This window comes from Sphaerodactylus townsendi, linkage group LG05 (genome assembly GCF_021028975.2).
Source record: "Sphaerodactylus townsendi isolate TG3544 linkage group LG05, MPM_Stown_v2.3, whole genome shotgun sequence".
In the NCBI taxonomy this organism is placed as follows: Eukaryota; Metazoa; Chordata; class Lepidosauria; order Squamata; family Sphaerodactylidae; genus Sphaerodactylus; species Sphaerodactylus townsendi.
Genome location: NC_059429.1, coordinates 62,486,140 through 62,507,307, shown reverse-complemented (window position 1 = coordinate 62,507,307; position 21,168 = coordinate 62,486,140). Strand labels below are relative to the sequence as shown.

The following is a 21,168-nucleotide window of genomic DNA, read 5'->3' as shown; positions in this document are numbered from 1 at the left end:
CTCACGGTATCACCAGCTGAAGTGCATTGAGTGGTATGTGGGCTATGTGGGAGTAGAACTTCTTCATAGTGGCATCAAGATGGTAGAATTCCGTGGCAGGGAGGTCTATCTTGCTCAATCCCTGTTTATATTGAAGCCTTAGATGAAATTTATATTTGAAGTATAGTAGTTTTTAAGTTGAGGTTGACTGATAATGATCTCTGTTGATTTTGTTGCAGTGTTGTTGCCTTATATTTAGTACCCCACTGAAGGCAAATCCTGGATGTAGAAATCCTGGACAGCAAAAATGAAACAATATGAAAAATGAATAACACTCCCTCCTCTTCTGCTTTCCAGTTCCATACACTTTTGCAGAAGGTGCAGGCTTTTTACCCTCTTCTCTGTGGGTCATGAAGTGGCATTTGTACAAGATATTTATTTATTTATTTTATTTATTTATTTATTGGTTCCACTTTTATACCGCCCTCCCCCAAAGGGCTCAGGGCGGTTTACATCACAATAAAAGCGGATAACAGGATAAAATACTAAAAATTCATAACAGTTAAAAGCAGCGTTCCTAATTCATACTCAGTTAAAACAGATGGCGTTCAGCCATTAACTCCTCAGCTCCCTTAAGAGGGGAACAGCGGATCTTAGTTGTTAATGGGCACCTATCAGCAGCCGGCCTCCCCAAAAGCCCGGCGGAATAACTCAGTCTTACAGGCCCTGCGGAACTCATGTAGGTCCCGCAGGGCCCGGACAGTTTGAGGGAGAGCATTCCACCAGGCAGGGGCCAGGGCCGTAAAAGCCCTGGCCCTGGTGGAGGCCAGCCGCATCATAGAGGGGGCAGGGATCTCCAGTAAATTGGCCTCTGCCGAACGCAGAGACCGACGTGGGACATATGGGGCCAGACGGTCCCTGAGGTACGAGGGTCCCAGACCGCGTAAGGCCTTAAAGGTTAACACCAATACCTTGAAGACGATTCGGAATTCAACCGGAAGCCAGTGCAGACGGTGCAGCACGGGCGTGATGTGATCTCTAGAGGCACCGCCCGTGAGCAAACGAGCCGCCGCATGCTGGACCAGTTTCAATTTCCGGATCAGCCTCAAGGGTAGGCCCGCGTAGAGCGAGTTGCAATAGTCTAATCTGGAGGTGACCGTTGCATGAATCACTGTGGCCAGGTCTGCCTGGGAGAGGAAGGGGGCCAGCCGCCGGGCCTGGCGAAGATGGAAAAACGCAACCCGGGTTACATGGGCCACCTGGGTCTCCATAGAAAGAGACGAATCCAGGTGGACCCCCAGGCTGCGAACCGAGGGGGCCGGTGCCAATGAGACCCCCTCCCACACCGGCGGCTGGAGGCATGGCTTGATGAGGCATGGCTGCTCTTTCAGTGGAGAGGTCACCATATTCTTTCACAAATCATTCCTTGTCTTTGTCAACATGAGTCCTACAGTCTCTGGATATTTTCCTCTGTTGTGAAAGGTCACAGCTCTCTGTTGTCTGCTTGCCTCCCCCGCTTTCCAGGATGCATTTGGCAGCACATGCCACTGACCAGCTCAAGCATAATTGGTTGATGTGGGTTTTCCAGGCTGTGTGGCTGTGGTCTGGTAGATCTTGTTCCTAACGTTTTGCCTGCATCTGTGGCTGGCATCTTCAGAAGTGTATCACAGAGAGAAGTCTGTTATACACTGTGTCCAGTGAGAAGGCAAAGTTTAGTGGGGTATATATTGTCTTATGTCCCAGGGTAGGGAACCAATCAGTAAGTGTTTGTGTGGAACTTGCTATGCAAAGGTGTGGTTGACTGCATTGTTATGCGGGTGGGGTTTTTCAGTCCAGGGAGTGATTCACATTTGCATTCCCTGCAGCAGCAACAGTCTTAGTGAATGCAAACCCCGTGTCTGGGTGGAGTCCATTGTCCATGAACCCAGCATGCCCTTGGCCTTTGATTCTGGTGTTTTTAGTACTGGTAGCCAAGTTCTGTTAATTCTCAGAGTCTCTTCCTTCTTGTTGAAGTTTTCTTGGTGCTTGTGGATTTCAACGGCCTCCCTGTGTAGTCTGACATAGTAACCTTCTGAGTTGTCCAGAATTTCAGTGTTTTGAAATAAAATGTTATGTCCAGTTTAGAGCATGTTGTGCTACTGCAGATTTTTCAGGACGGTTAAGCCAACAGTGTCTTTCGTGCTCCTTAATACGAGTCTGAATGCTGTGTTTTGTCGTTCCAATGTAGACCTTTCCTCAGCTGCAGGATATCTTGGTACTGATCTTTCCAGGAGGTCAGAAGGAACTGCAACAATGTAGAGGAATATGCAGAAACTATATTTTTCACACACTGAGTGATAGGATACTGCCCATTACTAATATAAGCCTCTGTCTTTTGGCTGTATGTCTCTCTCTTCCCCGCTCGAATCAGATAGGCTGTTTGAGTTTCACAATTTTATTTTGATTTAGTACTTCTTATGTTTTATCTGTGTGACCTCCAGTAACGCATGTTTTATCTGTGTGACCTCCAGTAACATATGGGTACCAGGTAAGAGAAGATAATATGCTCTACCTATAAACTGTAACCATTGTCTGAAGATAAGAGAAAAGAGGTCAAAGGCTGGAGGAAATACATCTACTTAGCTGGCTCTCTGAGATCATAACTTCTGAGTGAAACTAGGATGTACCTGAGCTTAACCTTTTGGCGGGCTCACATGCACTCCTCCCTCCTTCTCCCTGCCGTTCTTGTATGGAGTATCCCAGACTTCAATCCAAACTCAGAATCCTTGTTTGTGGTGGAAGAGTGTGGTGTATGTGCCCAGCTACAACCCAGTTTCATCCATATCCCATCACAACACCAGTTAAGTGACATCTTTATGTGGCCTGATGTTTCTGTTAGAAATATATGCAAAATTAGGGCCTTTCGCTTCCATTTTAGGAAACTATTTAGCCAAGAAGGAAAGCAAATGCCTTTCACTTGGTCTTTGCTCATTCAGCCTAGGAAGAAAGTCTGTCTTCCCCTGTAAAGGAGATAGTTGGAATAGGTAAGTATCCTACGTGGGGAGACAATGTATATCAACAGTGCAAACTTAGTAGAGAAATGTGTTGTCTTATGCTCATTGTTATGCACAAGTACTTCATTTTTTCTTGCAACATACCTTGTAATATCTTGTCATAACAAAATATATTAAACCAGAAATAAGTAGATGAAGCACATGATGGAAATTGTCAGATGTAAGCTATACATGATGCTGGGGGTTATGCCCTGATTCAGACCCTGTGACAGCATTCAAGCAACTCTGATTATAAAAGAACTCAATGCAAAGCTCAGCAATTTGTTTTTAAAATCTTAACCTTAGGAAGCCGCTAAATGATGGAATAGAACATCTAAGGGGTAGAGTTAAGGTCACAGAGCCAGCACTGAAAGATGGGAATGAATGATTAGACCATCCTGTTGGGCAGAACATTAGGAAACATAACTGCATGGTTCTGTGTTTTTATGGCAATAACAGTGAGGCATGTTGGCCTCTATGAAACGGTTCTCATGATAAAATCCCAGCTGGATGCTCAGAACTGTATTGAGGTCTGTGTCTGGGGATTTGACAAAGCACTCTATATGCATGTGAACTGGCTAAACCCAAAACATTTTTTATGAGAGGGTAAATGAACATATGGAAAGAATTGAGAAAACCCCCATCCAGCTTCTGATATGTAAACAGTGCTCTTGCCATAGGTCATAAATACAAATTTTTATTTAAAAAAAAAACACCCGTTCACCAGATGGGGAAGAAAAGTTTGAACTGAAGGTGCTGAAAGCAAAATGTGTGCAGTGAATATGACAAGAAGTCAAAGGGATAAGCTTTGCATCCTCCATCAAGTGGCTTTCCACACAGTCCAAAATAGTCATTTTTCCAGCAATGGCCAACAGTGTGTGAGTCCGATCCACCCATCATTTCTTCCTCCTTAAGAGTTTTCTTCTGATACCAACCCCATCTATCCCATTTCATCTTCCAGCTTCACTGTGCAGACAATCTCCCAGCTTAATTGCAAAAACAATCAGTACCATCTGCAACCCAGAGATTGCCTCAAAAGAATTTGTTGGCATCTCTTCCACCCTTCTCTATAGTGTTTCATTGTAGACACTATATTGTTCTTCATACTCTGCTCTAAATGATAGTAAGTGTACTGTGGATCATCTGTTTCATTTTGCTCCCAAAGAAGCTGCAAAACCTTAGTGGGAAGTTTTCCCTTTTTGTTTTTATAGTCATGTTTGAAAAGAAGTATCTCCAAATGTCTTTCAAGATGAGATCCACTTAAAAATAATCTGCAGAAACACAAAGAAAGAGTGGCGTGTTGTGTGGTTTCCAGGCTGTATGGCCGTGTTCTGGTAGTATTTTCTTGTGTCATTTCGCCTGCATCTGTGGCTGACATCTTCAGAGAATCCTCTGAAGATGCCAGCCACAGATGCAGGTGAAACGTCAGGAGAAAATGCTACTAGAACATGGCCATACAGCCTGGAAACCACACAACACCCCAGTGATTCAGACTGTGAAAGCCTTTGACAATACAAAAAAAGAGTGTTTGTTGTGTATATGTTAATTAATGGTATTTTCTCATAGGTCTGGACCATATGATTACTGACTAATGACCATTTTTCAGATTAAGGAGATTTAGTCATTAGAGTAAGCAACCACTGACACAATGCCTCTTGCAGTTCCTTTAACAATAATTTATTTATTTATTGAATGTTTTTGCCACCACCCCACAGTCCTGTTTGAGCCAGCTTACAAATGAAAACATGTCATAAAATATAAATTGTCAATATATATTTTAAAAAACAGATTGGGGCAATAAAACAGTGCACAACACTGTTGATGACCCTAAAAATGTTTATAAAACAGACCTTTTATCAAAAGCAAATCATATAGTTGCTAAAAAGCAAAAGCCAGTGGTTAAAAGCCTGGATAAGAAGGAATACTTTGGATTGGCACCTGAAAGGCGAGCCTAAAGCAGGAGGGCATGTCAGAGGTGAGGTGCTACTTGGTGCCAGTGAAACTTCAGAGCAGAAAACGAGTTGAGATGCTGGTTTCCTTCTAGTGCCCATGTAAACTCAACCTCCTCCTACTGGACAGTCCCCTAACCTGCTTTAATTTGTGCAGAATTGCCAGCCACTCACTAACTATGATTACTTAATTACTTGTGAGATTCAAGAGATTGGGAGCTACAGGAAAACAGCCAGCAGTGTAGTGCCCAGAGCAGAGCAGTGGTGGAGGCATGGCCAGGCCGTCAAGGGTGTGTGGTGGGGGTGTACCGGGGGCGTTGTGGGGTGGGGCAGGGGTGGGCGATTCCGTGGTGCGGGCGCTGGTGCCCTGGGCGTAGTTTCCCCTCACTCTGCCTCTGAAAATAGCTCATGGAATAAGCAATTGCCTGACTTCAGCAACAGATATTAGCCACAAAGTAGACTTTCCAATTGAATGGTGGTAGGATGACAATCAGAACGTCTCATTCTGTTTCTAAATTTGTTCTTCAGAATAAGTGACTAACATGACTGGAGTGCCAGCAAACTCCTGTTTGAGTTGCACTGATTCTTGTGATTTTATCCAGCTGTCCAGTCTAGCTCTGGATCTGTTTATATGGGGATTATTCCTTGAGGAGCTGTTGACAAATTAGAAACTTTTCCTTTGCTTCTTTGTCTTGCAGTGATCCCAAACAACCCCTTCTCTTCCTCATCCTGTGCTTACTGCATCACTATCCCTTGCAATGAAAAGAGCTTCTCTTGATGTGCATATGGATATTTTTGGAGCAAAGACTGTTGGAAGGACGGCAGAAGTAATCATAGGCTGATTCCGTACAGGCAACACAGGTTCATGTAACCTGTTTCAGTTGACTGGCGCAGCCATTTGGACAGCGGGGCCAGCCCGGAGGCAGGAGGTGGCATGGTTCGCACAGGAAACAGTGTGTTTCCATTCGAACCACATAGCTGGGAATCCCCCCAACCGAGAATCCATCCCCCAGTTCATTCTGCAGAATTATCTCAGTTTCAAGATTTTGTGCTTTTAGATTCATATTCTGATATTTGTGAGTCTGCAGACTCCTCAACAACATGGTAGAAGCAGCAACAAAATAACATATTACTTAATAAAAAACAACACAAAAACAACACAAAAGCAACATAAGAGGCATGCTTGCATTTTTTAAAAAAACCTGATACTCCACAATCACAAACCTCACCATCCATTTGCTTGCTGAAACAAACAAATAAAAAAACATTTTAGTAGTATTCTGAAGGGAAAAATTGAAGGGTTTTGGTCTTCCCTTAGTTGCGGTGGCCCTATGTGTTTGCCATTGCAGAAAAGGTCTGCTACTTGTGGATATCAGTCTAATTTTCAGTAACAATGAAATTTGGAATAGGAACCTCAAATCATATTAACATGTAGCAGGAAGTTTCATCCTTGAGGGGGACATTCCCTAGAAAGTAAGGGCATTTATTTAAACATGAATATCAGCGCTTTGACTTGTATTTAGAAACAAGTTAGGAGCAAACCAGGGAGCAAATGGATTAGATTAAAATCAGACAATTCTGGCATAGTTTCAAATCAAATTTCTTCAGAGGCAGAGGTGAGGACAAATGGGCACCTACTTCCTTCAATTGTCAGATTCCAAAATGGGGCACTGTTGTCCACCTGATTCATTTTTCCCCCCTAAATGAGCAAGACAGCATAAACATTTGGAATTTTCACAGCAGGGGTGAAAGTGTTGCTGACTGGCACTACCCCATGCCTCATAACAACAAAGCTTTCAGATTGTACAAATCTGTGACAAATGTATCAGGGGCTTCCTTGGCAAAGAATAATTTCATGGGGGAGTTAAGTATGTGCCTTAATTAGCTTTTGAAAATTTCAGCCCTAGATTCCCAAGAACCCCTCCCCCCAAAAACACACACACACACACACAAACATGCACAATTTCTGATCCAATTTCAGGAGAGACTTGGAAGACTGTCAAATGACTAAACTGAAACTAGTTCTTTAGGACACTAAACCCTCCTCAAATACATTTGCACCAACCATGTAATGTTTTCCTCATTGGAACTCAGAAGACTTAGAGACAGACCATAAGCAATGTGGCAGCAGTTCTCAATGTGGCACCCAGGGGAACCATGACACCTGCCACTAGCTTTTCTGTCATCCTTCAAGTGTTTACAGAAAGTAGGCAGGACCAGCTAGTGCTTCTGATAGGCTATGGGAGATCTGACAGGCTATGCAAATTTTTAAAAATTGCCTTGGCAGCAGCTGCTATAATAGTTGTATGACTGAAAGTCAAGCTGACTATGTGCAAGGAAGTATTTTAAAATATGTTCATTTTTTAAAAATCTTTTAAAGCAGGGCTTCTGCCTGGGATGTTGAAGACTTACTGTTAGAGTTATGTGTTATTGCACTCCCTGATATTTTGTGGTTGGCGCCCCTTCCTATATCTGCCATTTCGTGGTTGGCCTGCCACCCTGTGTAAGAATTTCAAGGGAGCCCAAAGGCTCAAAAAAATTTGGGAACCCTTGATATATGGCACATTACAGTTAAGAATCCCCTTGTTGGATACATTATACAACTTGACCCAGCATTAATCAGTCCTAACAGGACATCAGTGCTGCTATTCAATTTCATTCTCAAAATAGTTACTTTGCACATTTAAAAAAAATCATTTTCTGATATATCATTTATCTATTGGTTTAGATAAGTTATTTCTTGCCTTGCAACATGACCTCGTACACCATACAAGACAAACTATAAAAATAAATAAAATATATGTAGCCAACACTAAAACTAAATAAAAAGAACACTAGTAACAGCAGACTGAAAAACATAATAAAACAGCAGTGTAATCTGATAAAAGCAAAGTGAGTATTTCAGTTCTGGTATTCTCTCAGTACCCACTAGAATGTTTATTAGCTTGTATCTGAGCTTGGACACTATAACAAAATAGTAGAAAGCATGAATGTATCCTTTTATTTGTGGTCTACAGTGGGTTTATTTTTGTCTGTAGAAAACCTTTCCCTTCCATTTCATGATCAAACACGGAACATTTGTGATTTTATTTTTAGCACAGCGTTTACTGGAAAAGAAATGATTCAAATTAATTGTAGAAAATACTTCCTTTAGTGAATTCATTGCAATTTCACCGCTTTAGTGAAGAGCGCATTAGACAAAAAAGGCAAAACAAGCACATGTCTGCTTTCACATCTGGCAGTTTACCAGTTTTAATGGAAAGCCTCTCCTTGCAGAGCTTTTTTGGCACTATGTTATATTTACATCAAAATTGGATGTGATGAACCTAAAGAACATAAGATGATGGATATGATTAATCATTGAAATTGTTATGATCCAGATTTGGAACTAATTTTTAAGGTAGACATATCTGAACTGAGAAAATCTAAAGTGTCAGCAATCATGATACCTTTGAAGAAGAGTTAGATTTCATACCCCGCTTTTTTCTAACTTTGAGGTAGAATCCCCTGTCCTTCCCCTCCTCACAACAGAACTTGTAAGGTAGGTGAGGCTGAGGCTGTTCTTAGAGAATTGTGACTGGCCCAAAGTTTTCAGGGGAATCAAACCTGGTTCTCTAGATTACAGTGGACCGCTCATGTGAAGGAGTGGGAATCAAACCTGGGTTTCCAGATGAGGTGCTGTTCACCAATGCGCAAAGCTGACTCACTCTCCCATGACAAATAGTATACCTTGACACTCTGCACAGATTCCAAATCTAGCATTTCCAATCATTCTTTGGTCATTTCTAAGCCTCTATGGAAGGAAACTATGGCCCTTTCCACACATCAAATGTAAAGTGGGTTGCAGGTGGGATAAGTGAATCCGTCATAGCCCTGGGCTGTTCGCATGGTTGGGCATCCTGTGGTCAGCGAGCGTGTTGACTGGGGTGTGCGCCTTCGCATGGAAGCACTTTTTTTTCACTTATCTCCCTCTGCTGTGTAGCTACGAAGTGTGGCAGGCATGGACCTCCACAGCCATGCTACCATCCTTGTGCTCCTCCATAGCTACACAGCAGAGAGACGGGGACTGGGGGGAAAAGGGAAGCGTGCCCAAGTAATGTGTTTCCTGAGGCAGCTGTTCATTCAGCCGCAACTGCAATCCATGTTAAAACAAAAGAATTGCAGATAGTGCAATTCTTGAAAACCCCGGGGAGTGGACTCACATTAGGAGTGGGATCTGTGCAAAGATCCCACATACACAAACACGGATTTTATACCATGATTAGCCTGCATTTATTGGCCTTTGTGGAAGGGGCATATGTAAGTTAAGGCATTTCAAACCATTTTAGGTTTGTGGCATGTGGAGAGTGATATACCTCTAAGATTTAGGCTGTCCTTGGGTCCATGAAAGTGGGAAACTCAGAACTCCTAGTGGTAGAGAGAAGTCCTTTCACTGAGTGGGGTTTAAATATGTAAGACAGATCTACAGTATGGCAAAATCAGTTCTTGCTCAGTAACCCTGGATGTGAAGACCTAATGGGTAGAAAAGTGGCATATAAATATTTGAAATAAAAATAGGCTGAGACCTCTGCTCCAAAAGGAACAGAGATACAGAGAGCTCTAACTGCTTCCAACTTGTGAGACCTCAATCCATAATAAAAAGAAAAAATGGTGACACATAACAAAACATAAAAATGAATTGTGAAATTTATCAAATGCCAAAAGATTAACAGTTGTCTCAATTTGAGCTCCCTTCCCTTTTGAGTTTGCAACCTAGTTGAAATGGTCCTTCCGTGTGCCCCCCACCACTATTGGCCCTGCTCCCAAATCTCACACTGTGTTTATATAAATTCAGTGAAAAAGGATATATACATCCACTGGTTTAAGGCATTCAATACTATTGTGGCTCAACCTGTTAATTCAGTGCAGATGGAGTAAAAGCTGGCTTTGCTTTTCCAGCCATATTCTAAAAAGGAGTCCTACAGAATGTTCATATACCCACAGGTACTGTTACCCAAATTAGTGGGGTCTGGCCTTTTTTAGGTTGGGGAATTAGTGGGGACAGACCTTGCAATGTGAGGGAATGAGCTTTGGGATCTCTAACAATTTTTACAGGGGGGGGTTCCATTTTGAAATTTACAGGAAATCAGAATGTGAGTGAAGTGTAATGATTTTATTAAAGAACAAAATAATAAAAAGTACACATGGAATTTGACAAAAATACATACACAGAGAAAAACAGAGAGTGTCTCAAGAAGCCTGGAATTTAGATAGAGATTAAAGATAGGTTTTGAATAGCAGAGGTCATTTCAGAGAGGGTGATATTTACCTGATCAAGAAGAAGGTCCAAGGAGGCAGGATCCAATGCCTGCATTGGATACAAAGAGAGATGAAGCTGGGCACAGTGCAACTGAACCAAAGGCAGTTCAGAGAATACTGAGCAAGGGGCTCTAGTTTGGAAAACTAGATACAGGAAATTTTGACCCTTCAACGATTCTAAGAGAGGCAGTCTTTTTGGACAAAGCAGAGTTCCGTTCTCAGGAAATGGCTCAGATGAGTCAGAGCTGGAGAGAGTCCAGTTTTTGATCAGATTTTAGGTAGAGTTGATGCATTTACAACTCAGGGCATTGAAATTCTGAGTAAAGTTTGATGTTTCGTCGGTAGTTGGACAGGAAGGGTGTGATTGGATGTGTAGGGAAGAAAGGATTGAGGAAGGCTGACTATGTTTAGACAGAGGAACGTTTGCATTGCCTTTGTAGGCTAGAGAACAGATGTATCTTCCCACAGTTGTGGCTTTTGTTATTCAGATGCCAGTGGCTGGTGCTGAAGGCAAGGTGATGCTCACTGCTATGCATAGTTGATTAGGAAAATGAGGTGGACAGGAATGTTACAAGCCGAGGCCTCTCTTCTAGTGTAAATGTCCAGACTTAAGATTTGGCATTCATCTTAGTCTGAACTATCTATGACACCAATAGAGGAGTGACTAGTAGGGCACCACTCAGAAACAGCCCCCCTTGTCTTGCCATGGGTTTGCATGCTAGCAGTATCTTTGCATGCTGTAAGCCCACAGAAGTGTGAAATTTCCCTAGGTTCTGTCAGCCAACTTGCAAAAATGAGCATCAATAAATATCCGGGAGAACATAGTTCATAATGACAAGGTGCTACAGATGGTTGCATCTTCCTTCCATTTTCTCTGAACGAAAGCCATTTAATCTTTTTATGGCTTGAGTGGGTGAGTGTTTTCTTAATTTCAGAAGGCCAAAGGAAAAAAAACTCCAGGCTAAATGAATAACTGCTTTTAAATAATAAGTGTGTATTTATTTTAATCTGAAAGGCTGGCTCCTCTCCAAGAAAATAACGAGTGTTTCTGCCAAGCAGAGAGTGTTCTCTGTCTGTACAGTACCTGTGATTCTGTTGAGACAGACTAGAATTGCTTGAGGGATCAGCCAGCTGTCCTTCTCTTCTCAGGCTGGGTTCCTTGCTTTCCAGGACACTTAAGGTGTTTCAATGTGATCAGTTTACAGTGCAGCAAATACAGTTATTGCACTTTTGCTACATGAGCACTAGATACCTTCCCACAAGCAAATGCCTCTGCTTTTGAAGAGTCTGCTTTTCCCTGATTCTCAGACCACAGTGTATTGTCCATTATTATCCAAATTAGTGGACACTGACATTTCAAGTGCATCATGGAGTTTAGTATATCGTTATGCTGTCTTGCCACCCAGTTCAAGGCCCCCAATCAAAACATAAAACACAAATTTTTAAATGCATATATAGAAAACCATAAAAACAATTTAAGAAAACACAAACACATAAACAGAAGGGAGTGTCATGGAGGGAATCCCAAACAAAGCAAAAATTGAATCACCTTCTGGCAAAAGATAGTGAAAGAAGGAAACAAGCAAATCTTCCTCGGGTGGCAATTCCATAATATTGGTGCCATTTTCATGTTAAGAAGGTATATTTTCAGGTTGCAACCTATTAACTGTCATACTTTTTCTACACACAGTATTTTCTGCAAGTCTGGCCCTTTAAATATTTGTCTTCTTTGTTTTTCTTTTCCAGTTCAGGGAAAGTGGAGGGATCCCACATTTTTCCTAGATGGTCTTTTTGTGTGAAGGGGGGGGGGGGGTTGGTCAATTTCCAGTCACATGCTTTTTAGTGAGGAGTTCCTTAATCCATTGTTACTTTGTTCTCTTTGTTCCCAAGCATCAACATAAGGTCACACTGATTCTCCACCTCCCTTCCCACAAATGCCTGTCTTCGTTATTCATCAAGACCCTGCCTTCCTGCCATTCCACCCTCCCCTCCCTTCCTCCAAATTGCCCATTGATGATATATTAAAAATCCCTGGCTTAATTAAGGAAAAAAACCCCACACACATTACAATAGCATTATTTTGCTGATGTCCATTGACATCAAACCTATCACAGTTAGAGTATATCTGCACTTTCCATCTGAAAAAAAAAAAAGGTTTTGGATGGCCCTGTTTGGTCTCCGTCAAAAATTTGGATTTATGTTTTGAAATCACCGCAAAGTTTGTGATTGGAGAGTGGGGGGAGGGACCTGGCTGACTCTCCCTCATATATGTGTTGAAAGGGTTTTTTTCTTTCTGCATACATGTTGTTGTTGGTAAATGTTTTTGCATCAGTTATCCCCATGCCAATATCAGACTTTGTCTGCCATTTTAACCACTGTGCAATAAATAAATAAATAAAAATAAAGGGTGATGGTAACGCTTCCAAAGAAAAAAGCGAGGTCACTTAGGCGAGGTGGTGAATGAATTTCAGTGGCTGCAATTTGGAGCCAAGAGTTTAAGTTTCACAGGAAAACCCTCTAGTGGGGAGGATAGTGACCAACTTGGAGCTGCAGCGATTGATCTCACTACAGGGAAAACTATGCCAAAGTTGTAAGTGTGGAAAAGGTCACAGTGAGGGCATCCAAAGCAGAACCCCCAAAGATAAACATAATAGTCAGGTGTGTTTATATAGAAATAGGCATTCCTTAAGGCATGTTGACCCCAAATCATTACCAGAATCTTGAATAGGGCCCAGAAGTTAGCTGGGAGCAATTATCAATAGAACATACTAGAATGAGATAATCCTTATGACCAACTCCAGTAAGTACTCTGGCCATTGTTTTTGCACCAATTATAGCTTGCTCACATAGAGCAGACTGAAGTAGTCTAATCTAGATATTACTAAAGCATGCACCAGACTGGCAAGATCTTTTTTATGTCCAAGAAAGGTTGAAACTGCCTCAGTTAGTAAAAGCTGCTCCTGGCCACCACTGCCGCCTATTTATCTAACAGGAACCCAAGTCTAGTTCTATCCCCAAAATACAGATCTGCTCCTCTAGGTGGAGGACTGTTATATCCAGAATAGACTATATCCCTTTTCCAGGTCAGACCTTTCTCCCACCATTGTATTATGATTGAATTTTAGTTTGTGAGCACTCACCATCCAAAAATTATCTCTAGGTACCAGTTCATGATTTCCACAAGCATTCCTGGGATATACTGGTAGTGCAAAATAAAGCTGAGTGTCACCTACATATTGGTGATGACTCAACCCAATTCTGAATCTGAATCACCCCTCCAAACAGTTTCATGTAGATATTAAAGTTCGGGGGACAGGATGGAACCTTGGGGAACCCCACAGGCCAGAGGCCAAAAGCCAAGCAGTATGAGGCAAACCTCGCAAACCCATGGGTTCTTCTGGGTTTGGCTTTTAATACAAATTTAAAAAACACTACTCATTACCAGTATCTTCTACCTTCCTGTCACTTAGTTGTCTGATAGCTGCTCCTTGTAGTGCTGATGGCCGGGGGGAGGTCAGACGATCTGTCTCCTTGCTCAACACCTGCTTCAGTGCCATTCCAAGCAGTAGAAGCCCTGGGACATGTCATTTTCCAAGGGCATTTGAAATCCATTCTAAGGCCATCAGTTGTCCGGGAAAACTACATCTGTCAAGGTCCATGGTACCTGGGCTGGTGCCAGGGCCACCTTAATTCCGATGGAAGGTGAAGGGAAAGATATCTTTTTGCCACCACTGGAGCAGCTTCTGCTACAAGGCTTGTGGAGACAGGATTGGGGTTCACAGATAGGATGCAACTGCAAGTGACTGTAGAACAGTCCACAATGCCTGTTACATTTGCTGGCCCCACTTATGATTGAGCCTGAATACATGAACCCATATGCTACCTGAAACTGAATAATATGAAGACAACTTCAGCAAATTGCACACCTGGCAGTTAGTCTGCAAACTTTGTCTTGAAATCAGTTTCTCAGGCAGGCAGGTACCTTCTTTGCAGGCTGAGTAGTTTGCCTTTGTGCAACAGAGTACAGCATATGTCTTTAAAACACAGAGGGGGGCACAACTGTCCTATCCTGCAGCAAGGCTGCCAACTGCTTTCATTGCATACTGACTGGATTTCACGATACTATATTTGAATCAGGATTATCCCACAGGCAACAAGGGCACACTTTGAACTGAGCTTCAGGACAAGCCCTTAAATATTCATGGATACCAGACCTGCCCAAAAAGAACATGTTTTAGAATTTGCAGTCACAGATGTTTTTCAGAAAATCCCTATAGCCACAGGACATTAAGAATCTGGGTATGTGATTAATAGCTGAAGAGTGCTAGGATCTTGTGGCTTCCTCTGACCCAGCCCTTTGGAAGCTGAGACACAATTTGCTGGGCTGGCTGCCACCAGCTGTCTTTGAATAGGGTCCCTTCATACTCGCCCTGTGTTTCTCTCTGACTCTCATAGCACTCTTCTCATGGTTTTCACACTACCCTCTTGCCAATAAACATCAACATTCTATGACAAGAAAAATACAATAATTGCAGTTAATTGGGCTAAATGTTGGTTAATTCTGTGTGCAAATGGTAGCTATTTTTTAAACGTGCAGGATATACTTTAATTGCAAAATGCGGCATTCCCGATTGAAGAACCTATGAATTCTTATATTTTCTATCACCTTTTTATCCTGCCCTTCCACCTAGGAGTTCATGTTGGTGTTCATGATTACCCCATCCTCTATTTTGCCCTCACAACCCAAAAGTAGGCTAGGCTGAGAGAGGGAGTCACCCAATGAGGTTCACAGTTGAGTAGGAATTTGAACTTGGGCAGTCCAGGTTCTAGTCAAAGACTCTAGCGGCCACGCCACAGTGGACATCACACTGAATCTTGCGACATTGGATACTGAGAAGTCTTTGAGTTTATTCCACCCCGTGTCTGGAAACATGGCTGTATTTTTGTGCTACTCCAGATGAATCACATACAGTAGAGAGTATAAGATTAGGACAGTGTTTTGGAATTAATTATAATGAATAAAGGACTCATGGTGCAATTCTAAATAGAATCACCATCTTCCAAGCCCATTGGTTTTAATGATCTAGAAGGATCTGATTTCTGTCAGTCATCTGGAGTAAAGGTCAAACTAGACATCACCTAGAAAGTCTGTGATTAAAGTGTGATTTTTTTAAAAAAAAGGCAGCAACAAGGTCAGTGAATTTGGATTGGGTCTGCAGAATTGTGGGAAGAGAAGAGTTTAACCCTTTTCCCTTGCATTGCATCTCCAGTTAAAATTTCTCTACCCATGTTTGTTATGTTTGACACAGAGAAAAATTAAAAGTAGCCATAAGCCATTGTAGTCTTTCTTTGTAGGATGAAGAGGACAAAGAACAGGCCCAGTTGAGACAGGTTTCACCCTATGCCCCAATCTCTCCTGATACTGTGGATTATTTTCAGCTCCCCTACATCCCACCCTGGTTTGACTGCTTTTAGTCTTAGAATCTCCAGAGGAAAAGATACGGAGACCATATCCATATGTTAGGATAAACCTTTAAGTATTCTTGTGCCTGGAACGAATATGACTTGTTTGCTATCAATGCACATTCTCTTCCTGGAAAGGCTTCAATCATGTTCCAATTGGCTCAGGCATCCAAATGCAGATCCCTGTGCAGATTGTCTTTACCACATAAACCAGGCTTCTAAACCATAGTTTGTGGGGAGGAATCAACCTCCAGTTTGCCAAGGCATGATGGACTTGCATAAGAAAATTTCTGAGCTGAAGATATACACAGAAATTGCTGGTTCAGGTAGTTAATTTCCTGGAATAGTGATCCTTCCCAAACAACCTATGTGTGTGTGTGTGTGTGTGGGGGGGGGGGTTGGTCTTCTGGTGCTTCCATCAGCCACAGCAGGACAGGCATCTTATTTTGCTTTGATTCTTTGGTCAATTCCCCACAGCAAAATTCCATCTAGATCAAACCAAGTTTGTAAAGAAACTGCACCTTTTAATTGGGGTTTCAACCTCCCCACCACAGCATGTATTCAGCGAAGACATGTAGGCATGTCTCAGATTCCAGAAATGTAGCAGTCCCCATCACCACGCAGTCTCCTTTGTGAGTCTCTCCTCATTGGCTGGTGTGCTGTGTTGGGGCGGACCTTTTTGGGGCGGGAACCTGAGGTTCGCTCGTTTAAGCGGGTTTTTGCTCATTTGGAAGGGTGAACAGTTAATTGTGTAAGTGGTTTTTTGTTATTCTAACTGAAACCTGGAAGAGGCTGCATGCGCATCGCTCAGCACCTGCCAAGAGCTGATTGGTTGCTAGACTTGTTTCACGCTCCACGGCAGGAATTTTAAACACGAATTGGACCCCTGTTCCTCCCCACAAAACTAGATTGAAAGCGTGCTAAGGCAAAAAGTTGTGCATGCAAGCAGGTTCTGCCAGGACGCGGGATAAGGGGGAGAATGAGCATCAGAAACGGGATGAATCCCTGTTCGTCACTCAAGCAGTGGGGAGTTCTTCCTGAAACCTGGTTATTTCGTATGAGTATCACACAATTAATTGACCGTGGGGAATCGACCTTCATCTTCCTAGCCAGTGACATTTCTCCCTTCCTATTGGGCAAGCCTCACTGGGCAAGACTGGCTTCCAGCCAGTGCAAGCCAGATATAGGGCCCAGCAGAGATACTGGTCTGGCTATCTCATTCTCTTTCCCTTCTTTGTGGGGGGTGGGGGGAGGAGGGCAGAGCTGCAGCTCTGCAGCAGTATGGCTGGGGCAGCTTGTTCAGGAGGTCAATTGGTCCAGTATGCTTGCAACTTGGGGGATCTTTAGATTAGAGACAGGACTATGTTGTTTGCAGATGTTTTCTCACCTTTATAAATAGCTGCTTTAAATCCTCAAATGAATTCCCCACTGAAAATAATGTTCCTGAGCCTCCAGAATCTGAACAAACCACATGGATTTGAATATCAAACTGGCAATGCCCTACACAGACTTAACTAATCACAGTAAAAAAATTTCACCCTGAACCCTGGATATATATTACATTTATATATTAAATTTATATATATTATATATGAACGTATACTATGTTACAACATTTTCCTCAGCACACCCCCCCCCCCCCTGCATTTCAGGCATAGTGAAAACTGGAGTTCAGTTGAAGGTTTCCCAATCCAGGACACTTTCAGTCATGTCCCACATATGAGGAAAGGAGGGAGGTGGAACAGACAAATAGCACATAAGTACAGATGACAAGTTATTTTCATTCTTACCCCATCAATAAAATTGTTGTGACAGGTGAGTGTTGTGAGGCTCTCTGTCTTTTGCCTTACTATGCCCTGGAGAGACAAATAGCATCTCCACAGGGCCATTGCAGTATAAGAAAATGGCACAGGGGACCATGCCACACCCTTGATCCATGTCCTGGTCCCATGCAGCTGCTCTTTAGAAAGAACAGCGCTTGGGAGGTTCAGTGGTGGAATTCCCAGTTCCACATGTATTTAATCCTTTAGAATGAAGGGTCAGTTCATACAATAAGAAATCCTTGTGGTGGGTAAAAGGACCTTGGGTCATGTGTGCTGGGAATTCTGTACTGCACTGATTTGGATTAGGACCATGGCACACATGGGGAAGGGACTTCTTCCTTCTCTCACATGCTGTTTTCCTAACCTGGAATGGCCCAGGGAACTGCTGTATGCTATGCTGGGAAACATATTTATTGTGATAGTTACATGTAATTTCATCAAATTGAACAAATTGTAATTCCTCAGACTGTTATCGGTCAGTAAAATGGCTTGTGAGGGGCAATTGAAAGCCCTGCTCCACATGTGTCACAATCCCAAAATGTATCATGCTGCCACACACCTGAGAAGCACAGCACTCGCAGTGCACATGTGATTCATACTGTTTGTGGGTAGCCTAGCGGACTTTCATTTGTGAAAGGTACTTTCCCCAACCTTATTGATATATTAACATTTTCTGTTGAGTCTTTCATGGTCGGAATCAACTGGCTCTTGTGGATTTTCTGGGTTTTGTGACTGTGGTTTGGTAGTTTTCTCAGAGAAATGCATCTTACCATGACATGTCTCTGAAGATGCCAACCATAGATGTGAACAAAACGATAGGAGCAAAAACTAACAGTCTGTGGCCACCCAGCCCAGAAAACCCACTACAGGCAGTTTCTGTATTCTCCGCAAGCATTTACGAAATAATTTCTCGAACATGCTAGTCAGCAGTCCACTGCTATATGTACTTTTTGATTCATTTTAAATAATCCAATTTCTTTACTCTTTTCAAGTACTCCTTGCAAGGGTGTCTGGCTTCTCAAATAGTCTGGCAATGGCTTCTTAATGCTCCTTTATAACAGGCTAGACTATATTTCAAGCACTCTGGTGTGTTAACTCTGAACAGAAATTCATCAGTGATGTTCTGTTTGATTTCTGAAACATCTTGTTCTTTACAAAGAATGCTAAACTGAAACAGGCCACTCTGGCTTCTGTTGATTTTTAAACAGGATGCTATGGAGAAAATGGGGAGAGTTGGGAAAATTGTGCTGCCAAACCACAAGGATAAAAGGTAATTTGAGTTCCTTCTTTTCAGAGTATCAGTCTGGGAGAGTTATAAAATTGCAAAAATCTGTCTATTCTTGACTCTGCTTGGAGGACTTAAGGTCTACTCCAGCTTTTACACTGTATATCATGTAAGAGATAATAGGATGGTTGTAAAATCTTCAAGTACAGCAATCATGAAAGTACCAATCAACTGGCAAGTATGAAGAAAGCTACACTGGAGTGCAGCTCAACATATCTTAGGTGAAAACAAAATATTATGTGGCAAATATATCGAAACGTTACAGGTTTCTTCACCATAAGAAGACTGCAAGGCAGATGGGAGGAATTAACCCTTTTCCTGCTTGCCACTTTTCTTCCCCCAATGAAGTTTTTGCAGCCAAAGTTCCAAGTGCATGTTTACTGTGTCCATGAGGATGAGTTACTAGAATCTTTTTATATAAAAGGTTAAAGGTTAATCAGTTCCTCTCACCCATTCTTTCTTGCAAATTTTTCTGTTTCCCCACTCTGCAATGAAGAATATTACTAGGATTCCCAGACAGTGTGGCAGCCAGATGTGAAGTTCCAACCTTTGTAGTTTGGTACAGTGAACCTCACTGCTGATTGTAAAACCACTAGAGAGAAGACTCTACTAATGAGAATGGATTTATTTTGAATGTTCAATCAAGATTTTCTCAGAATTACAGTAAAGGCTTTGTCATCCAGGCTAGCACTTAGGCAGAATGCTGAGTAACCAGCATTACTGTAAAGGCTAGCTTCTGCCCATCAGCCACCTTTCTTCTGCATCGTTGGACATACACATCCCTTACTCTCATCTCTCTAGTCAGCCAGTTTGATACCTCTGACATTTTCTGGGCAGCCAGTGCTCCAGCCAAGATCATCCTTGGATGTCTCCTTCCACCTCCGCCTGTCTCAAGCCTGTCTCAAGCTATCAAGAGTCAACTGTGCTGGAGGACTCTTAGGCAGCTAGCCTGCTTTTTTGCCTGCTGGATAGGACAGTTCTGTGGGTTGGGGGAATGGGAAGGTGGCCTACCAAATATGGAACCTGGTGCCATAATGTCACCAAGGAGGTAGGATTTGGTCACTGCAGATTCCACTGACAGGAGTGTGGGGGAAAGCAATAAATGTTTGTATCCCACACATTTGATTAATCAGCAGCTTCCATTACCCATGAAAGATTGCAAAGCTTTTATTGTATTATCTAAATGAACAAAAAGTTCTGGGAGTTTACAGTCATACCACATTGCTGACGTTTTGGATTGATTTCTTCTATGGAAGAACTGTCCAGTATATTACACATAAAGAGAAGTAATGGAGATGCTGTGTGTTGCTTAAAAGTATGTTTTTAAAAGGCCCTGGGACTTCTGTTTCTTCTTGGCAGTGTGGTATATCATGGACTGACCTCCAAAGCTGTTACTTCCTCTAGGAAAACTGATCTCTGTAGTCTGGAGAACAGTTGTAATTCTGGGAGAACTCCAGGTCTCATCTTAAAGTTGGAATCCTATCAACTGCTAATTTAAACAGCTGATAGATCTGAAAACCCACAAAGCCCCTTTTTGTATTGCCAGACTCCTGAAAGGAGTGGAGGACTCATTTTTTCATGGTGCGGCTACAGTTTGGTTTCCTAAAATTGCTGGAAGAGATGAGGCTCACGAAAGCAGGAATTGAAGGCATAACCAGGTCACAAGGGGGGTCCCAGAGAAGATAAGCAGGCAGCTGAGTGTGTGCCAGTATGTTCATGAGCAGAAGAAGACACTGAAGGAAAGCTTAGGAGGTCAGAGAATGGGGTATGAGCTGAGGAATGTGACTGAGTTGAATCACAAAGGTGCTAAAACCAGGACAGGAATCAGTCATTTGATAATTCATTTTTAAAGGTGTTTCATAGCCAAACGGAACATCTTGGATGTTTAGAATAATAAATATTTTGAGTGGGGGCTAATAAAAATTTCATTTGTAAGACATCATCAAAGGTATTCAAAACATACATCTCCAAGATGACAAATCACTTATGTTCTTTGTCAGTATAGCTTTGTTTTAAATACTGCATCTAAGCAATTAACTTCCACTACATGTTTTACATATTTCCATTACCAATGATCATTCTCATCTTTACAGCTCTACTATTAATTGTATTTGAGCAAGTTGCAATGCAATTTAAAGCAGCAGACAAACTTATTCAAGCAGTGCTAGAGCATCACCTAGAGGCTTGATATAAGATCTACAAAATTATTCATTAATTTCCTGATTTTTTAAAAAGAAAAACCTGTTTTGTATTTGTGATAAATTAAGCTCAAATGACTCAACTGAAGTTATCATATCTTAGTCACATCTTGAGAAGACAAGACTCAGAGGAAAAGACAA

General features: G+C 42.1%; 1 protein-coding gene across 6 annotated transcripts in view; it reads left to right on the top strand.

The window, feature by feature from the left end:
• Positions 1 to 21,168, top strand: part of FGGY (FGGY carbohydrate kinase domain containing) — a 176,410-nt gene that overhangs the window by 151,628 nt on the left and 3,614 nt on the right. For all 6 annotated transcript variants that reach the window (XM_048496640.1, XM_048496639.1, XM_048496637.1 and 3 more), the window contains one exon: positions 18,753 to 18,814. In XM_048496640.1, coding sequence (XP_048352597.1) covers positions 18,753 to 18,814 — 62 coding nt within the window. The remainder of the gene's footprint in view (positions 1 to 18,752; positions 18,815 to 21,168) is intronic.